Source organism: Cataglyphis hispanica, chromosome 3, assembly GCF_021464435.1.
Source record: "Cataglyphis hispanica isolate Lineage 1 chromosome 3, ULB_Chis1_1.0, whole genome shotgun sequence".
NCBI lineage: Eukaryota > Metazoa > Arthropoda > Insecta > Hymenoptera > Formicidae > Cataglyphis > Cataglyphis hispanica.
This window is the reverse complement of record NC_065956.1, coordinates 5,578,382-5,595,005: the sequence shown is the minus strand read 5'-3', so window position 1 is coordinate 5,595,005 and position 16,624 is coordinate 5,578,382. Positions and strand designations below refer to the sequence as shown.

The window sequence follows — 16,624 nt, the reverse complement described above, 5'->3', positions numbered from 1 at the left end:
ATTGGCGAGAGAGACGAAAAGGCCGGTGCGGAGAGATGCTGTCGGAACGATCTGGGATTTATGTTATCTCCGGAGGACTCGCGGGAGGCTCGCACGTGTCGGGGAAACTGGATTGGCGGAAAAGAGGAGAGGCACGTGAAGGTCGTTCCGGCCGATATATATAACTAGGTGAGTCAGAGACGGGAAGGTAACTCTCCCTTCGTAGAGCTCTGCGAATTCTCACTTTGCTCTATCCTCGTAATCCTGCCTTCCCGAGAGTAGATTACACATTATCGTGTGCGCGCGCGCGCATATAGGTGCATAATAAATGAAATAATGAAACTCAGCGTCTCTGGCTCTCCTCGTGCTTCGAGCTCCGCGTAATTAATAGGAGGAAATGCGACAAAGTGTGTTCGTTATACGGTAGCGCCGCTTCTAATTTCGCCGTGGTGTAACACGCAGTATTAATTTCGCCTGCTTTATTATCCATACTATCCCGCCGTTTTTACTCCGGAATATCTAATGCGCATGTGCATTACATAATTGGCCGGGACGTACATCAAGAAAATTTTATTATTTATTATTTAATTATTTGTTATATCATTAAGAAATATACCTTTTCGCAATCTAAAAAAAAAAAAAAAAAATTAATATTGGCAATATACTCACCTGTTATCGGATTACAAAGATGAATTTTCACAGAGATATAAAGGTGATAATAAATTAGTTCTGGCGAACGTTGGCTGACTTTAAATTCCTGCGCCGGAATTGAAATCGTGCTATCACGCACAGATAATTGTGTAAAATCTCGACTTGCATTCTAGGTTTCTTTAAAGTCGTCCAAGGATCGCCAGCCGCTTCTCTTCTCGTCATTTTTCATATCAACACGTTTATTCTGATTACGTTGAGGTGTGTATATATTTATAGAGAGAGATCTATAATTATTGTAAATACACGTAGTATGGTCATCGCAATTTCAATATTTGACACGCTCGCGTTTCTCTCGTCAGGCTCATTAGGTGAAATCTCACGCAGCATTCGCAACTCACAGGCACACGAATCACGATCTTACAGAAGAATGTACAAACGAGCACGCACACGTTTACTCGGTCAGAAGATTATGTACAATTCAACATACACGCGCGATTTGCTAGACTTCTCGTCGCACAATTCACGTTATTCCATAGAAAGGAACGCAGTTATGTCAATAAAGAGTGGAAGGTGAAAAAATATTATCGTTCAGCGCCAAAAATAATATTCGACGAAAAAACATTTCAAGTATCAGGCTTACAGAAGCACTGCCAATCAATTTAGCATCTTAAGCCGTCAAATCCTTTTGTATCCCATTGTTTTCTGTGTTTTTCCTACTCTTTCATTATTCGTTCATAATTATGACAATAATTAAAATCAGAAAATAATATTGCAATGTAACGTAAATGTAATAGTAGAACAGAATATTGAATTCGCGAAAGAATGTTTAGGATGGACGAATGAGAAGTCATGTGCTCGAATTTTTCATCGTATAACATATTAGATAATTAATGTTCATTCTTTGTAACACGCGAAAGTCCGGACATTGTCGTGATACACTTCGATATCCGATAGATGTTCAAGAGAATGCACCGGAATATCTGTATTACTGGGATAGAGGATGTATTACGGATTCCGGGAAGTTTGGGATTGATGCGGCGCGGTTATCGCGGCGGATGATACGCGCGGACGCGGCGTAAATGAATATTCCGCTTTAAAAAAAAAAAAAACTTTTGAGGGCTTTATTAGAGCTTTTGACGCTTTCGTACAGCTTAATAGATTTCACGCCGCGGAGAGAAGAATTGACTTTTAGATTCGATATGCCGGCATAGAGATTTCGTATAGCGGGGAAGTGAGGGGAGATTTCTTTTGAAACTGACACGAGGCGTCGGCCCGGGCCACCTTTGCCCTCGAGGTTTCCCTCGCCGCGGATGCAACGTACGCCGCAATGCAGACACGATATACAAAAGCGCAACTTTGCTACTTTGGAGGCTGCGGTGAAACGAATGAGCGTGTCCGTTTGAATGAGCGATCTAACAGTCGGTTCTTACTGAAATTTCGCACGGATGGTCTGCTTTTTCGCGTGCTTTGATCAATGGAGAAGCTTTTTTTTTAATCAGAATAAGACTTTGGACAATGAGTAATTAATTCATGATAATTTGTTAATGAAAACATAATATAATATGTCTCACATCAAAATGCCATGCAATGAGAACAATAATCTCTTTATTACACCTAAAATATATAGAAGAAATCAAAGAAAATTAATAAAATTTTTATCGTTAAAAAAATCCGGTATTTAAATCAGAATATCGCGATATGAGTAATTAATTCATGATAATTTGTTAACGAAAACATAATATAATATGTCTCACATCAAAATGTCATGCAATGAGAACAATAATCTCTTTATTAAACCTAAAATATATAGAAGAAATCAAAGAAAATTAATAAAATTTTTATCGTTAAAAAAATCCGGTATTTAAATCAGAATATCGCGATATCCACATCAAAAATGACAATCAATAATACAATATTTTAACAATAAATTTTTAGTATTTTCAGTTCTCTTTCTTATTTGTATCGATTTTATCAAATGTGATTATTATCACAAAATATGCATATATAAAGTGACAATATTTCAATCTATCGAAAAATAATCTGAACTGTGTCCACATGCAATGACATTTGATTTAAACATTGCGGCTAGTCGGACACACGCACAAAACATATAAACGCGTATTGGCTTGCTCATTCTATGCCAGAATACGGAATTGGGTTGCGTCGCGAAATTTCGCGGTCCAGTCATTTCCTTATCACCGTCGAAAATTTCGCGGCGGCGAAACATGCCCGCGGTATTTGACAGGAAACGTGGAATGTATTGTAGCATGCGAGAAGTGAGAATGCACGAAGGAGGCGCATGTGGAGGGGAACCGGCGCGTGATCGTTAACGGAGCGCGTGCTTAAAATACCTACAAAACCGGAAGGACTGCTGCCAATCGAACTTTTGTGCATGTGTTGTACAGATAGACATCCGGTGTACGGATCGAGTGTACATATCGAGTGGATTTGGACACTGCAGTTATTGTATGCGCTGTACGTGGTACGCGTAAAGTTATAACTTCATCGAACTGAAGTGCATCGTGTTGATCAAATGTCAAAACATTCTTCTTTTTTTTTTTTTATTCGAATTGTTGCATTAAGAGCGATTTCTCTTGGATTTTATCTCTCTTGAGGACAATAGAAAGAACTTTAATTTAAAGTATTTTTAGTCGATTGTGTGCAGGAATTCTTTTACAAAGAAATATTAAAGTAAAAGAGATTGTATTCTTATATGTCAAAATAAAAAATTATATATATATATATATATACGTAATGTCAAATAATATAACGCACAAGAACAGGATATAGAAAAGAAGACAGTTAAGCAATATAGTTAGGTCTATATATATATATCTTTTGAGTTGGCAGGAGGGGCATTGATCTTACGGAGATTTGATTGGAGCACTCAAGGTATAATTTTCTTTTCTCCGTCCACTTCGACCTCGTTCGAGCGCCGAACATAAAAGGAAAAGATTCATCTCGTCTCAACCCTTTCATTCTTGAATTCTTGAAAAAATTCTTTACTACGAAATAGCTGCAAAATTCTAACTATAATGGAAAGAAAGGCGCAAAGTATGTTTAATATTTAAAGAAAATAATATATAATATTAAGATAGAGCACACGTGTTTCGATGCTTGTCGATTAGTAAAAAAGATGTTCCAAATAAAGCATGAAAGAATTAATGCGTAATTTATTCTTTACAACACTATTTTAAATCACGTGAGAAAATTGTGAAATAGCCAATACTCACGCATACATGCTTATATATATATATCTCTTTTTTTATTATTCTTAATCCTCGACTTTGCAGAACTACCATAGTCGCATACACCCGGCGAAAGGATAGATTTACGCTCACGTAGCACACACACACACACAGATACACCCAGGCACACATGCGCATACGTACATATACATATATCTTTATTTCTTTGTCTGACCATTAATCGCAATCCGATCGTTTAATTATACAGTCCCGCCCGCTCTTTAAACGGGCCTCGCCTAATTGGGCGCCCAAGACTTGACGATATACGCGGAGGTATTGTATTACGCACACTCTGAAAAAATATCTTGGCGCTGTACATCGGAGCATATATCTTACAAATTACGAAGGGGGCGTATGTACGCACGAAGGAACGCTCGTCACGTCGACTTTCTTCGCGTTCGTCGGTCGACGACGACAACGACGATCAATAACGAATTTTATGTCGTACGTTTAATATCGGTTAGCCACGAGAAGGAAACGATCAAGATTTTTATTCTTTCTTTATAGCAATTGTTACAAAAACATTTCACAATTATATGAGACAAGAATATATAAATAATATAAATAAATAAAAATCATAACATTTTTGAAAATAAACAAGAACAAGATTCGCGTTAAGGTCATCGTCTCTCACCTTTCCCGTGGACCGGCAAGACGCAATAACGCTCGATACAATTTCCCTGGCAATGTACGTAGATCTTGTAATGTCGTTAACCGATCCGTCGATAACGATCCTTCGTGTGCCTGTTCTCTTGTCGTCCCTCAAAGAAGACGTAGGGGTTTAATCTCGAGCATCTCTCGCGAATAAAGTCTCTCTTTTCTCAATGTCCTTATGTACAAGTTATTTACAACTCCGTCTTCGCTGCGAGTGAACGCGACGATGAGGACCAATATATGTATATATATATATATATATATATCTAAGATGTACACGCGTGTACATTTGTACGGTGCACAACGTACGGCGACGCGCGAAAGATACTCCTCTCGAGATTGTTCCTTGTTATTTTCGACGATAAACTTAAACGAATGTGACATGGCAGTTGTGCGCGTTTATTGTAGTCCTATAGGACAGCTCTGTCCACAAAATTTCGTCGTAAAATAATGCACGTCGCGGCAGTATGTTATTTTTTTAAGGGATCGACGCGAAGTGAAGATATAATCGGCCGCTAAACGATGCGAATTACATCGCGTTTGATATCGCGCGATTTGATATCAATTAAACGCGGGGTTCGTATAAAAGAATCCATGTAGATAACAACATTAATTTCAAATGTATTTTTTATTCATTCTCCATACGCTTCTTCAATTGCTGATTTTTATCGTACGATAGTATTGTTTAAATTGTAAATTTGAATAACCAGCTTTGATATACGCGATGACACAAGTAAACTTGTTTTGCCGGAAAAGAGAAAATAGGAATATGAAAAATTACTCGAATAAAAGAATCAAGTATTATTCGCGATATTTCAAGGAAACTCAAATAAGGTCAATCAAATTCGAAAAATACAGCGCGATGTAATTGACCGTTCGTGAGCCGCTTTTAACTCAACAGTCCAGCAACGTTATTGTCTCTTTATTCACGAATGACGATCCCGTCGCAAAATATCTTCCATTCGAACTAAATGGAATTGTATATGGATGCTCGCGTCGCTATTGAACGATGCGCAGTGTACAAGGTACGTTTAGTAATTAGAATTAATATACATGTTTTCGGAGCGCGAGTAGGCTCTTCATCAACGCACACGATATAATTTCGATAATTAATCTAAATTTATATTCCGTGTCCTCGTCCTCGAGGAAAAGTTATTATTTACAATATCTTACGAGAATGTGTGTCAGATCGTTACGAAGGGAAAATTCTTTCTCGAGTTATTGTGGAAATGCGACTTTTGCGAAATTTCCGCGCGAATATTATTCACACGTCGCGCGTTAGATAAGAGAAAATTCGTGTAAATAGACTAGAATGATGAAAAGATAAAGCGAACGAGCCGCGCGCGAGAAAGGAGGATCGATAGTTCCGCTTATTTTATAATCAGCAAATTTATTCTTACCTTGCAAGTTTCCGTGGTGTGCAGCGAGCTGAAAATTATTCAGAATAAACGTCGATATATAAACTGAGATTTAATTAATCAGCTCACGTCAACGTGACGTACCTGAAACATGCCTGTTAACATGCCACATAGAACGAGTAGAGCAATTATATGTATGCTTTTTTCGAGAGAATCGATCAACCATTCAATAGCAGCGTGATTTGACTGATTAATCGATTAATTACTATTTTCAACAATTATACTGATACTGTGCGAGAAGACATAATTTTATTGGCCGAGCGTGAATTTATTTATGGAATTAGATCGATGCGATCGAATATTGGATAGTTCATAAAACTGCGAGTATTTTTGGAACTAGAAATTCCGCGGTAACGACAAAAGGAAGAGAACGTGTCTGACATAGAGAAAATCTTCACATTGGATTCTCGTAACGCGTCGTGTTCTATGCGGCGCATTTGTTCCGTGTTTGCAACGCGGAAATATTTTTGAGGATTTTCGCGGAATAGATTGATCCTTTCCACGGCGCGGATCTGTCCCGTTCGCGAAATTTATCGTCGCGACGTAATCGACATGATACACAGTACTCCGAGAGAGAAGGAGAAAGGGAGCATATCGATAAAGACGCGCCCATTTTACGAAAATACACTCAACGCGCGACGATCTTCTTTATTCCCATATCTACTTTGTAATATAAAGTATACTCTTGGGATAGAAAATCTACATTCGCCGTCGCGAGACATACAGGTACATCGCCTCTCGCGATACGAACATCCCGCGAAATGTGGAAATCTAGATTTTTCCACACGTTTCTTTCCACTTTATCGGCTTTTCGGTCAACCAATGGAATTTTCCATGGTTTTGTGGACATTTTTAGACACCGATATTTCCCGAGATCAAAAGGATCATATAAGAATGACGATTCTGTTGTGAATAAATTCATTTCGCCACCGTGCGACGTTCTCGATCGATTTACCATACACTTTTTTATACTCCCTTTTTTAAAATTATAATATAAATTTCTCAGGTGTATGTTCTTTCTGTAAATATTTGTTTTTGTACATAATATTTTTAGTTCTCACTGAAGATAAATACAATTCTTGGAATCGACTTTAGAAATTCGACAGTAAAAATTCTGATAATTTTCTTTCTTTCAGATATTTTGTTTAATATATACGATATTTGTCATATATGTATATTCTCTCGCGAATATACAATATCTCGGATTGAAGAAATTCAGTTATTGCATCCGATATATTGAAGAATCTTTTGATATACATCAAAATTATTTGAGCAGTCTTGAATGTTGAAATTAGCTATCTCAATAGGATTGCAAGTAGTAGCATGAGTAGGTAGTAGCATTCAAAGAATGCATCTGGCTTTCTCTCATTATCCTTGTGATCCTTTATCCATGTTCATGCAAATCCTTTACTAAAGTCTAATAGTTCGATCATTGGCAGTAGAGCTCCTGGCAATCGTCATCGGCGAAGAACGAGCGATTACGTCGCAGCCGGACGAAACGCATAATTCACATTCGTATAGAGATATCTTTTCCCGAGAATTCGAGGACGTTTTACTTGAAAGAGAGCGCCGCGCAAAATTCTAAGGAATCGAAAGGTCGGCCACGAAGACGCGCACGATCGTCACGAGTCGGCGGCCATATCAGACGTAGTACTCGTTGACGTTGAGCGCGTCGGAATCGCGTCCCTATACGCAGCTCTCCTGGGTCGAGATGAGGGGCGTGCGGACGGTGACGACCTCCCTCGCCGGGTGATGCTGCTTGCCGCTCATCACGGTGGAGACGGTCGAGTCCTGGAGCACGTTCGCCGTCGTTATGGGGGTGGTCGCGCACGACGGCGCGTTCGAGACGTCTATCTTAGGCGGCCTGGCGTTGTGATCGATGCACGCGTAGACGGTGGCTTCCTTCGTGTACGGCTTGCCGCCCACGATCACCCCGAGACCGCCGTAACCCGGAAGACCACCCAGACCGCCGACACCGCCGCCAAGGCTGGCCAATTTGGCGTCGGTCGCCAGGGTCGACAGGGTGGTGGGCCTCGCCAGGCACAGCTCGGCGTACGTCACCTCGCCGGATAGCTGGAAAAAAGAAAATTGGGATACGCTACACAAAGACCGTTCGGAGAGAGAGAGAGAGACCTTTGTGTTGCCGTAAAAAAAAAATTGTATTATTCTTTTTTATAAAAATTGATTATCATATAAGTATAGCAACGATCAAAGATAGAATTACATTAACTGTTAATATGAAATACGCGATAAAGGACACAGAGAAGAGTCAACTCCAGCTGAATGAGATTCATTGGATCGTACGATGAACGTTGAATTCCACATTAGCCTTGAATCCGATTACGATTGCAATGTGCGTATTGTTTCGATCGATCGAATCGGTCGTGTATTATGCAACAAGTCCGGCTCGGATATCTAATGACACGTGGGGAACAGGAGATTAAGCTAATTTCACTACATTAGCGTACATTGAGTTATATAGACGTGTATGCGCGGTGTAATCTTCGCTAAAGTAAATGCAACCGGGATAATGCATATACGACCGAGCATTTAAATAATCCCGTGCAACTCAACACGAAACGCAGCCAACTTTCGAGATAGAACCAAAGCGTTCCTAAGAAACTAAGGGGAGTTTTCGCGGCGCATTTTCCCTATTCCCGGGACTTAGATAATACGAACAGGTCTAACTTTCGAAATTTTCACTCCTGAATATTCCTAAGAGACCGCCCGGACTAGTTGGCTCGTATCACGGAAACTTTTGACGGCGGAAGTTCTTTCGACTGTTTAGGACGGAAACCCTCGAATGCCCCCGACGCCATTTCCTATAAATTGCACGCAAAACAGCACGAGGAAATGTTCCCTCGCGATGAAACACAGGAAGGAAAGGCATACTTAGACATAGATGTAGACCAAGTTGTTTTCGCAGCGGGTTATTTTATTGCATTTTATCGCGCAAAGGATTAATGAAAGAAGAAATATAAGTTTTATTTGGATTTACAAAACGCAAACTGCCTTTTACTACACAATCGAGCTCTCAATTTTCCAAGAATCTATAATTTATTGCGAGAGTTTCTAAACTCTGACAATCTCTTATACGAGAGCTTACGAGAAATTTTAAATCGTATTGCCAATGTCCGAAGAATTTCCAAATTCCGCGAAAGAATTGAAACAATTGGATGGAAACAATGATTAAAAAAAAAAAAACAACAATTAACTGGAGGTGAAATGGAATACGAAAATTCTTAGCGATAATCAAAGTTTTCCACTCTGGAGTTTTGTTCTTACCGAGGTTTTACCAACAGAACTTTAGATCCCAGCGGTAATTAGCAATTAATTTGGTGTGAAATTGAGGGTGAAGTTTCAGCGAATCGTGACGAAAGGAACTCGAGTAAGAGATGGAGGAAAATTTGAAGGAGAAAACGTGCGTGGAGGTAACGAAAAAAGGGCGGCTTTTAATTCCGATCGTTTGTTATCGCGATCGTAAAAGTTTGCCTTTATAATCCGGCGATTAAGAATATTATACTGGGTGAAAAATAATTTTATTTTGGAAAAAGATCACACTTCTTACCACTCTGCCTGTATATATCTCGGCATTTTAGGATATTTCTTCGACCTCGGAGTGTTTCGCAAAATCGGGAAGAAACGTGGACAGTGCAATTTTCTAGTTTCGAACTGCTGGAAGCGTCGCTTGCCGGTGGAAACTACGCAGAGCCCCGTCTGCCATCCTCACCGGATGGATACTGTTATTTCAAACTACACACCGCTCGGAGGACTTTCTCGGAAATGTTGGCCGAAGCTTATCGCTAAGGGAAAAGGCGAACGACGCGACAGAGTACGACAACGGTGCGATTCGGCAAACTGTCTCGCTTCTTCCGTTTCTTTGCACTCCACTTTGCAGTTTCCCATCTCATTGGATAAACCTATTAATTTTATTAAAACGCTCCTCGCAGAACTAACGGAACTCTCGTGATTTAAACCATCTCGACTTTAATTGTTTAAAATCCCTCTTTGCTACAAAACGATACTTGCTGTATTCACTTGCGCCTCTCGTGCAATCAGAACATTCATTTACTTATAATGGCTATACCAACTATATGGTATGCACCGAGTAGGACAACAAAGTATAATTTAACACGGAATCTAAAGCTAAAGAGAATCGTTTGTTGGAGAATTGGCTTTTGCATGCGCGCAGGTTATATTTGCTAAAGTATGTATATATGTTTCATATACAAAGTACTATTCAATTTTCATCTTTATCTACAAGATTTTATCAAGATTTATTAATATTTATATTAATAATTTATGTGAACAGTAAATCTTTAAAATAAAGTTATGTGCGATGTACAACGTCATTTTAATCCTCAAAGAACGTCATATGAGAAAGAGAAGAAAGGGATGAGAATCAACGTTTCGTCGGAAACGTTAATTCTTTCGCAGATAAAATCGAGAAAATTAATAAATTTCGTTGAGAAAAGAACTTGCGTGTCGCGCGTTACTTACCGGCAAGGTTGGATAATTGCTGTAGTCGTTATGCGAATAAGCGGGAAGTCCTTGGAGGTGATTATTCGTCTGCTGGGCCGGAAGGGACGACGGTGGAAGACCATCCGGTGTGTTTTGCGTTGCCAACGGTGTGCCGGAAGTCGAGCCGGTCAGCTGATAATCTGAATCTTTCAATTCAAGTACAGATAAAAAATCTTCCCGCTCTGCTCCGCGACGAAATACTATAGAGTATGATTTGGTTGAAAAGTTTGTGTCTGTCTTTCAGACGCAATTTCGAAATATCGGTTATGAAAATCGATAAAACGCGTGTCATAAGTGAATGTGAACTTTTCCGATAAAATGGTCAAGTATGCAATACGTGATATTTTTAAGAGATAAAAACATATTTGTGTGACGTACATATAATATATACACATACTGTCTTCTTATAATTTTCAAATAATGTATAAAAAATGTTTATATAAATAGATGCAACGTTTCGTTTCTTCTACACGCATATCATTGGAATGTCAACTTAAATTGATTAGATAAGAGATTTATGCGATATTTTATTGCTACCGTCTATTTTAATAAGAATTATTATTAGAAATGTTGCAAAGCGGCACCACAGCCGTGAAAATTATTCACAGAATTGATTATATTATAAAAAGAAAGCCGCGATGTAACGTGTATTCGTTTATGCTATTAAATCAATTTAATCACTAATTTACATCATGATGATGCACTGAACTTTATCGTAATAAACTAATAACTATGAAGCATTACGAATGTATCGATACGCGGCTTAATTTACCGAGGAGCGATAGGCTAATGCGATATGTTAATTAAATAGTAATTTGTACCTAAACATATATATATATAGCATCGATCGTGATTAAATAATTAACTAAGTAATATCGCGTCCAGAGTAATTTTCTTCATTAGATTAACATTGAATATTTTGTTTGAACGACAAATTATCGTCCCGAATATATATATATTTCGCGAATATAATTAGTAAAATGCCTGATAATTATATAAAGGAAATAATAATTTACTTTTGTCGTATATAAAATCGATCGATATTTTGTTATCCGCTTTAAAAAGTCTATGCAACAAAAATGAGAGGACTTTATACGAAAAGAATGATAAACAATTGGTTGATGATTGTATCGCGCAATTACAAAGCTCGCCAGCGCGATTGTAACTATTCGAACGTTGCGTATCGGATTCGCATAAGCGAGTCTGGTGAACAAGTCTGCCTTGTAATCGGCCGAGTAATTTATTAACAAGTCAGGGGTTAAGTTCTGTAGTTACCGTGCACTCGATCCATAACCGCTAGTGCCCGCCGTTGCCGCGCATTATTGCGAACGATGTAATGACGCATAGCATAGTTGTAGCGCGATGCTGTTAACGAATCGCGGTGCGTTGCACTCGCAATAGAGTCCGCTGAATTTCCGGTCTCGAGTACACTCGCCCAAGTGTTCGCGATCGCTGTCAATCAGGCATTACGCTTGAAAGCCAGCGGCAATGTAGCTGATAAAATTTCCATGTCGAATGGAACGTCAAACTCCCGAAATAGCAACGTTAACTCTATTCCTCTCTTCCTTGTTACTTTTTGCATACATTTAGTTTGTTCGAATAAATGTTGTATTTTTAAATTGATTTAATATTTGTTTTCAATTAAATATCATTTATTTGTCTATTGCACAGATATTTATTTAAAGATAAAAGTGATAAAATTATAAAAAATTTTAAAGTGTTAGAAATGCTGTATATGCTCCCTTATGAAGAATTACATTTTATGAAAAAAATTGTAAGTAAAAATGAATCGAATAGAACCGGACGAAACAACGGAATTAAACGGATAGCGAACTCGTTTCCGCGCGGCCGATTCTTTTAAATTACAGATCAAATTGGAAACTCGGTTCTCTAAAGTAAATTTGCCAAAGCGTACATAGAGAAAAGTGGAATAACCAGATACCATTTCCTTCACATACACACGCATATGATGAAAATAATTAAATGTTTAATTATAAAGAAAAATCATTAGATATTTTTTTTTTCATTATTCTCTATCATGATATTTATGCGATAATAAATTTGAGTATAAAATTGCGACTTTAAATGAAAGAGGACATTAGTCACGAATCCTTCAAAAAATACGAAATTTATTTTTCGCGAATGCAAATTTTTGCTGCAGTTAAAAGGCGGGATGCATCATCGCAACAGGAGTACATTGCGTTGTATTTCATCTCGTTCTTCGATCATAGGATGCAGAGGGGGCACCGTTTGAAATTTTCGAATCTCGATCGATGTATCACTGCGCGATGTGCGTTACGCGTTATTTGTCGTTTTATATACGGGGTAGGCGTTGCGTGCTGATTTACGAAGCTAAATAATTTCGTGCATTGTCCGAATTTTTCCGAGCGTGCGCTTTGCGCCGGATATATGTATATTTAGGATATTTCCGAATTTTTTATTTACACATTGCCCGCGTATAAAGTTTACCGTCAAACGATGCAAATATTAAACAGTTTGACAATAAAAACGATAAATGAGAGATAAATTTGTTCGAAATGCGTGCGCGCAATGCAGTTTTTTCGAATTCATTTAATTTTTATAGAGATTAATCGATATCGAATTTTTTTTTTTTATTGATCTTTTATGTCAAGGATAGTTTCGGGACATACCTTTGTTGGTCGGCACAACGTCCGGATTTCTGTCGTCCGCGTCGTAAAGGTCCTCGGAACTTGGCGCGGTGGCCTTCTTTAGAGGTAAATCGCCTGGCCTTTGAGCTCGTCTCTCGCTCCTCACTTTTAGCGCGGCCAGAATGGTGGCGGTGACGAGCAAAAGTGCAGCGACCACACCGATCAGACCCCCGAGTAACGGGGTAAACTCGAAGGGTACCGGAGTACCTGTGAACAAAACGCGCACTGCTCTCGTGCAAGTATGTCGATACAAGATTCTTCGTGCAATGAATTAAAAGGAGGCGATTTCTTTCAAATATCATCTCAAATACATTATAAACGGATCGAAATAACATTGCGACTCAAATATATCTGGTGTATTGGCGTACAACGATTTTGATTCTTTATCTGTGATTCATTCACACGCGAGATAAGATAAACTAAGCAGCGACTCGCGAGAAAAGTAGCAACGGCACAATTTTCCAGACGGGCTAGCGAGGGTAAACGGATTAAATGAGTTAAAGTCGCATTACGCCGTAAAAAGATTCGAGATATTTGGCCTGCGCGCGAAAATGGAGCCGTCTGACTACCTACCTACCTACCTACCATTTCTAAGATTAATGAATTCGAATCCTTTTGATATCTCTCCACGTTTAAACACCGTCCCGGGCGACGTTTAATTTTCCACGTCTCTTCCGCAACGTCTTCTCTTCGTATTCGCGCGCGCGCGCTATCGTTCTCTACCTGTCCGTTTTTTAATCTCTTTCCTTAGCCCGGGTCTCCCCTCCTGAGAGACATCGTTCGTAATTGCCACTCGTTTTAGTCACGAGCGACCGAGTGTTTTTACTCCGTGCTCCGATGCACAGCCAAAGTGCACGTTAATTTTTAATCAAGGCGAAAGTGCACCGAGTGTACACGATATTTACCTGCCATCTGCCTTTCTTCGTCACCTCTTTGCTTTTTTCCTATTTTGTCTTAAACTTTAACTGATTCTTAAAAATACGTTTCCGTTCGATGCTTTTTGTTCCTCTGTCCCTTTATCAGTGAAATTGCAAATCACAGGTTCGCATACCTAATTTGATTTAAATATACTGAGAGAGAATGCGAAATTTCGTCCTTATTGGGGTCTCGTGCAAAGATATTCAAACGTTCGTAAAACATTAAAGGGATAGGACGAGTAAAGCGAATTTATAATACAAAGAAATCATTAATCATTCAAATTTCAAGGGTACTTGTCTCTTTCGATAAAAACGAATGTTTTTAGGATTTATCATTGCTTTCTTTTCGAAAAACTGCTCCAACTTATTTAATACTTTAAAATACTTTATTTAACTTATTTTTATTTTTACTTTATTTAATATTTTAACTTTTAATTTAACTTTCTTTATTTGCAACAATCGCTGTTTCGTCTCTTTGATTTTCTCATCGGTGTGTGAAAATCTTTTCAAAATCATACTGATTTTACACAAGAATATTATGTTACATTGAATATCGATAATACTGTATGTAACGCATTACATTTTGTTCTGCGAATCGAACCTTGTTTATTTTCCGCGTGACGCGGAAGAGAACTTTTAATAATACACCCTTCTACCGGAACAATATTTATCGAACCGCGCGATACAATACAGCAGTCGTAAGCCAGAAATTTCCGCACCGCGGAAGGTTCGCGAATAATAGTAAATGGAAATAAAAGTAATAGTAATGGAATTAAGCTCTCGCCGCGTTGCGAATATTTGATCGTATCGCGATCAAATAGAACGCTCTCCCTCCCTCTCTCTCTCTCTCTCTCTCTCTCTCTCTATCTCAATAACTTCTTTTTTAAGATCGATTAAAATTAAAAAAAATTAAAAAAAAAAGTACGATAGATGCATTGGCGTGCATTAGCCTGTTTTTCGATACATATTTAGATGCACAAAGGTTGCACCGATGCGGTTTGTATGCGACCTTTGATCATGTATAATTTGCACTTCGCATCGCATCGGGGAGAGCACGAGAGAGAGAGAGGAGAGGAGAGGAGCCGAGATTTTAGAAGCGCCGGCTCCTCCTGTTAGCACGGTCCATGTGTGACCGGACGTTCGTGGAATCTGGAGTCTTTCCGCGCTCTCTCTCGGGAGAGAGGAAGATACGCGCGAGCGAGACGAGGCGACGACGGTGCGCGGGCGATGCGACGTGGAGAGATAGCTGATCCGGGAATTTTATTAAAGTTTCACACTAGCCGGGACTCTCTCCCTTTCTCCTTCCCTCTCCCTCTCTCTCTCTCTCTCTCTCTCTCTCTCTCTATCTATCTATCTCTTTCTCTTTCTCTCTCGCACACGTGGCGAGAGGATCGATTTTCGAACCGACCATTCCGCCTGCATACGCGTATACCGGCTTATATACCCGGTGTACATATACATCACGTCGCGGATGTGCACTCGCCTGAATCGACTGAACCGTGGAAACTGACCGAAAGAGCAATTTCACTTGTAAATTCGTCTCAGACCAATATATATATATATATATATATATATATATATATATATATATATATATATATGTATGTATATATGTATGTCGGGATCGAGTATATCCGTTCTAGGGGGAGATATATCCCGAATCTCTTCCTCTTCTCGTCGGCCGAGATCCTACCAGCCAGAAATCTACGGGATGAATGCGGCTAGCGAGGGATGGATTCGACCAGATCCATTCTCTCGCGCATCTGGACCGGGCTCAACCGCGTAGGATTCGTCGGTAATTCCGCGCGCGGTTTGCGTTTCTTATGGAGCATCCGATAGTCCTGAATTGTATTTTTTTTCTCTCTCTCTCTCTCTCTCTCTCTTTCTCTCTCCCTTTACAAGAACCCGTTGTTTTCGCGATGAAATATAAATGCATGGTGCTACTACACTCGGTGCGCCGAGATGCCAGAATTTTACCGAGAATCGTACGCGAATGTAAATATTTGCGAGCGCGAGAGGTAGGGATGTTGAGCGGACCGAACGATCAATTTCCCTGTACCAATTTTCCGCGGTTTTATTCCGACGAATAATCGTACAGACTCCATCAACGCGTTACCGTGTAGATCTGATCGTCGGAGCGATTATATCGCTCGCGGGAATAGAAAGTTTCACGCTGCTCTCATAGATCTTTCCCTACTTTCGTAATTACAGGTGGACGGCGAGATTAATTCTCGTAATTACTCATGATATATCTGTTTCTGACTGCTTGCGCTTTGCAAATATTACCATCTCCTCGGGATAGAAATTTCTCTTCGTCTTTGTCGCCGAATCTTCTTAGCATCGGGTCGAGAAAATAAGCACCGCTACCCGGTTCAACGAGCCACGTCGACGTTCGTATTTCGGAGGGAGCGTATAGGTATGCGAACCCTCTGGAAATCTGGTGGTAGCGTTTTACGCACCGCCAGAACCGCCGTCAATTTTTGGCCGAAACCGTTTCGTGTAAGTGGATTGGAAAACGTCGAAATAGATTACTACTCCCAGAGAACGGCCGTTCCGTAGAACAATCC

At 39.5% G+C, this 16,624-nt stretch overlaps 1 protein-coding gene across 3 annotated transcripts in view; it reads right to left on the bottom strand.

Annotated features, from left to right (window-relative positions):
• Positions 1 to 848: 848 nt before the first annotated feature.
• The window catches only part of LOC126848447 (synaptogenesis protein syg-2-like), a 266,232-nt gene continuing 250,456 nt past the window's right edge, over positions 849 to 16,624 (bottom strand). For 2 of the 3 annotated variants that reach the window (XM_050589369.1, XM_050589371.1), the window contains 4 exons: positions 13,123 to 13,365; positions 10,451 to 10,617; positions 2,428 to 8,023; positions 849 to 2,244 (listed from right to left, as the gene is read on the bottom strand). In XM_050589369.1, the coding sequence (XP_050445326.1) occupies positions 7,637 to 8,023; positions 10,451 to 10,617; positions 13,123 to 13,365 (797 nt within the window). In that variant the 3' untranslated portion in view covers positions 849 to 2,244; positions 2,428 to 7,636. The remainder of the gene's footprint in view (positions 2,245 to 2,427; positions 8,024 to 10,450; positions 10,618 to 13,122; positions 13,366 to 16,624) is intronic. The other variant, XM_050589370.1, reaches the window with a different exon arrangement.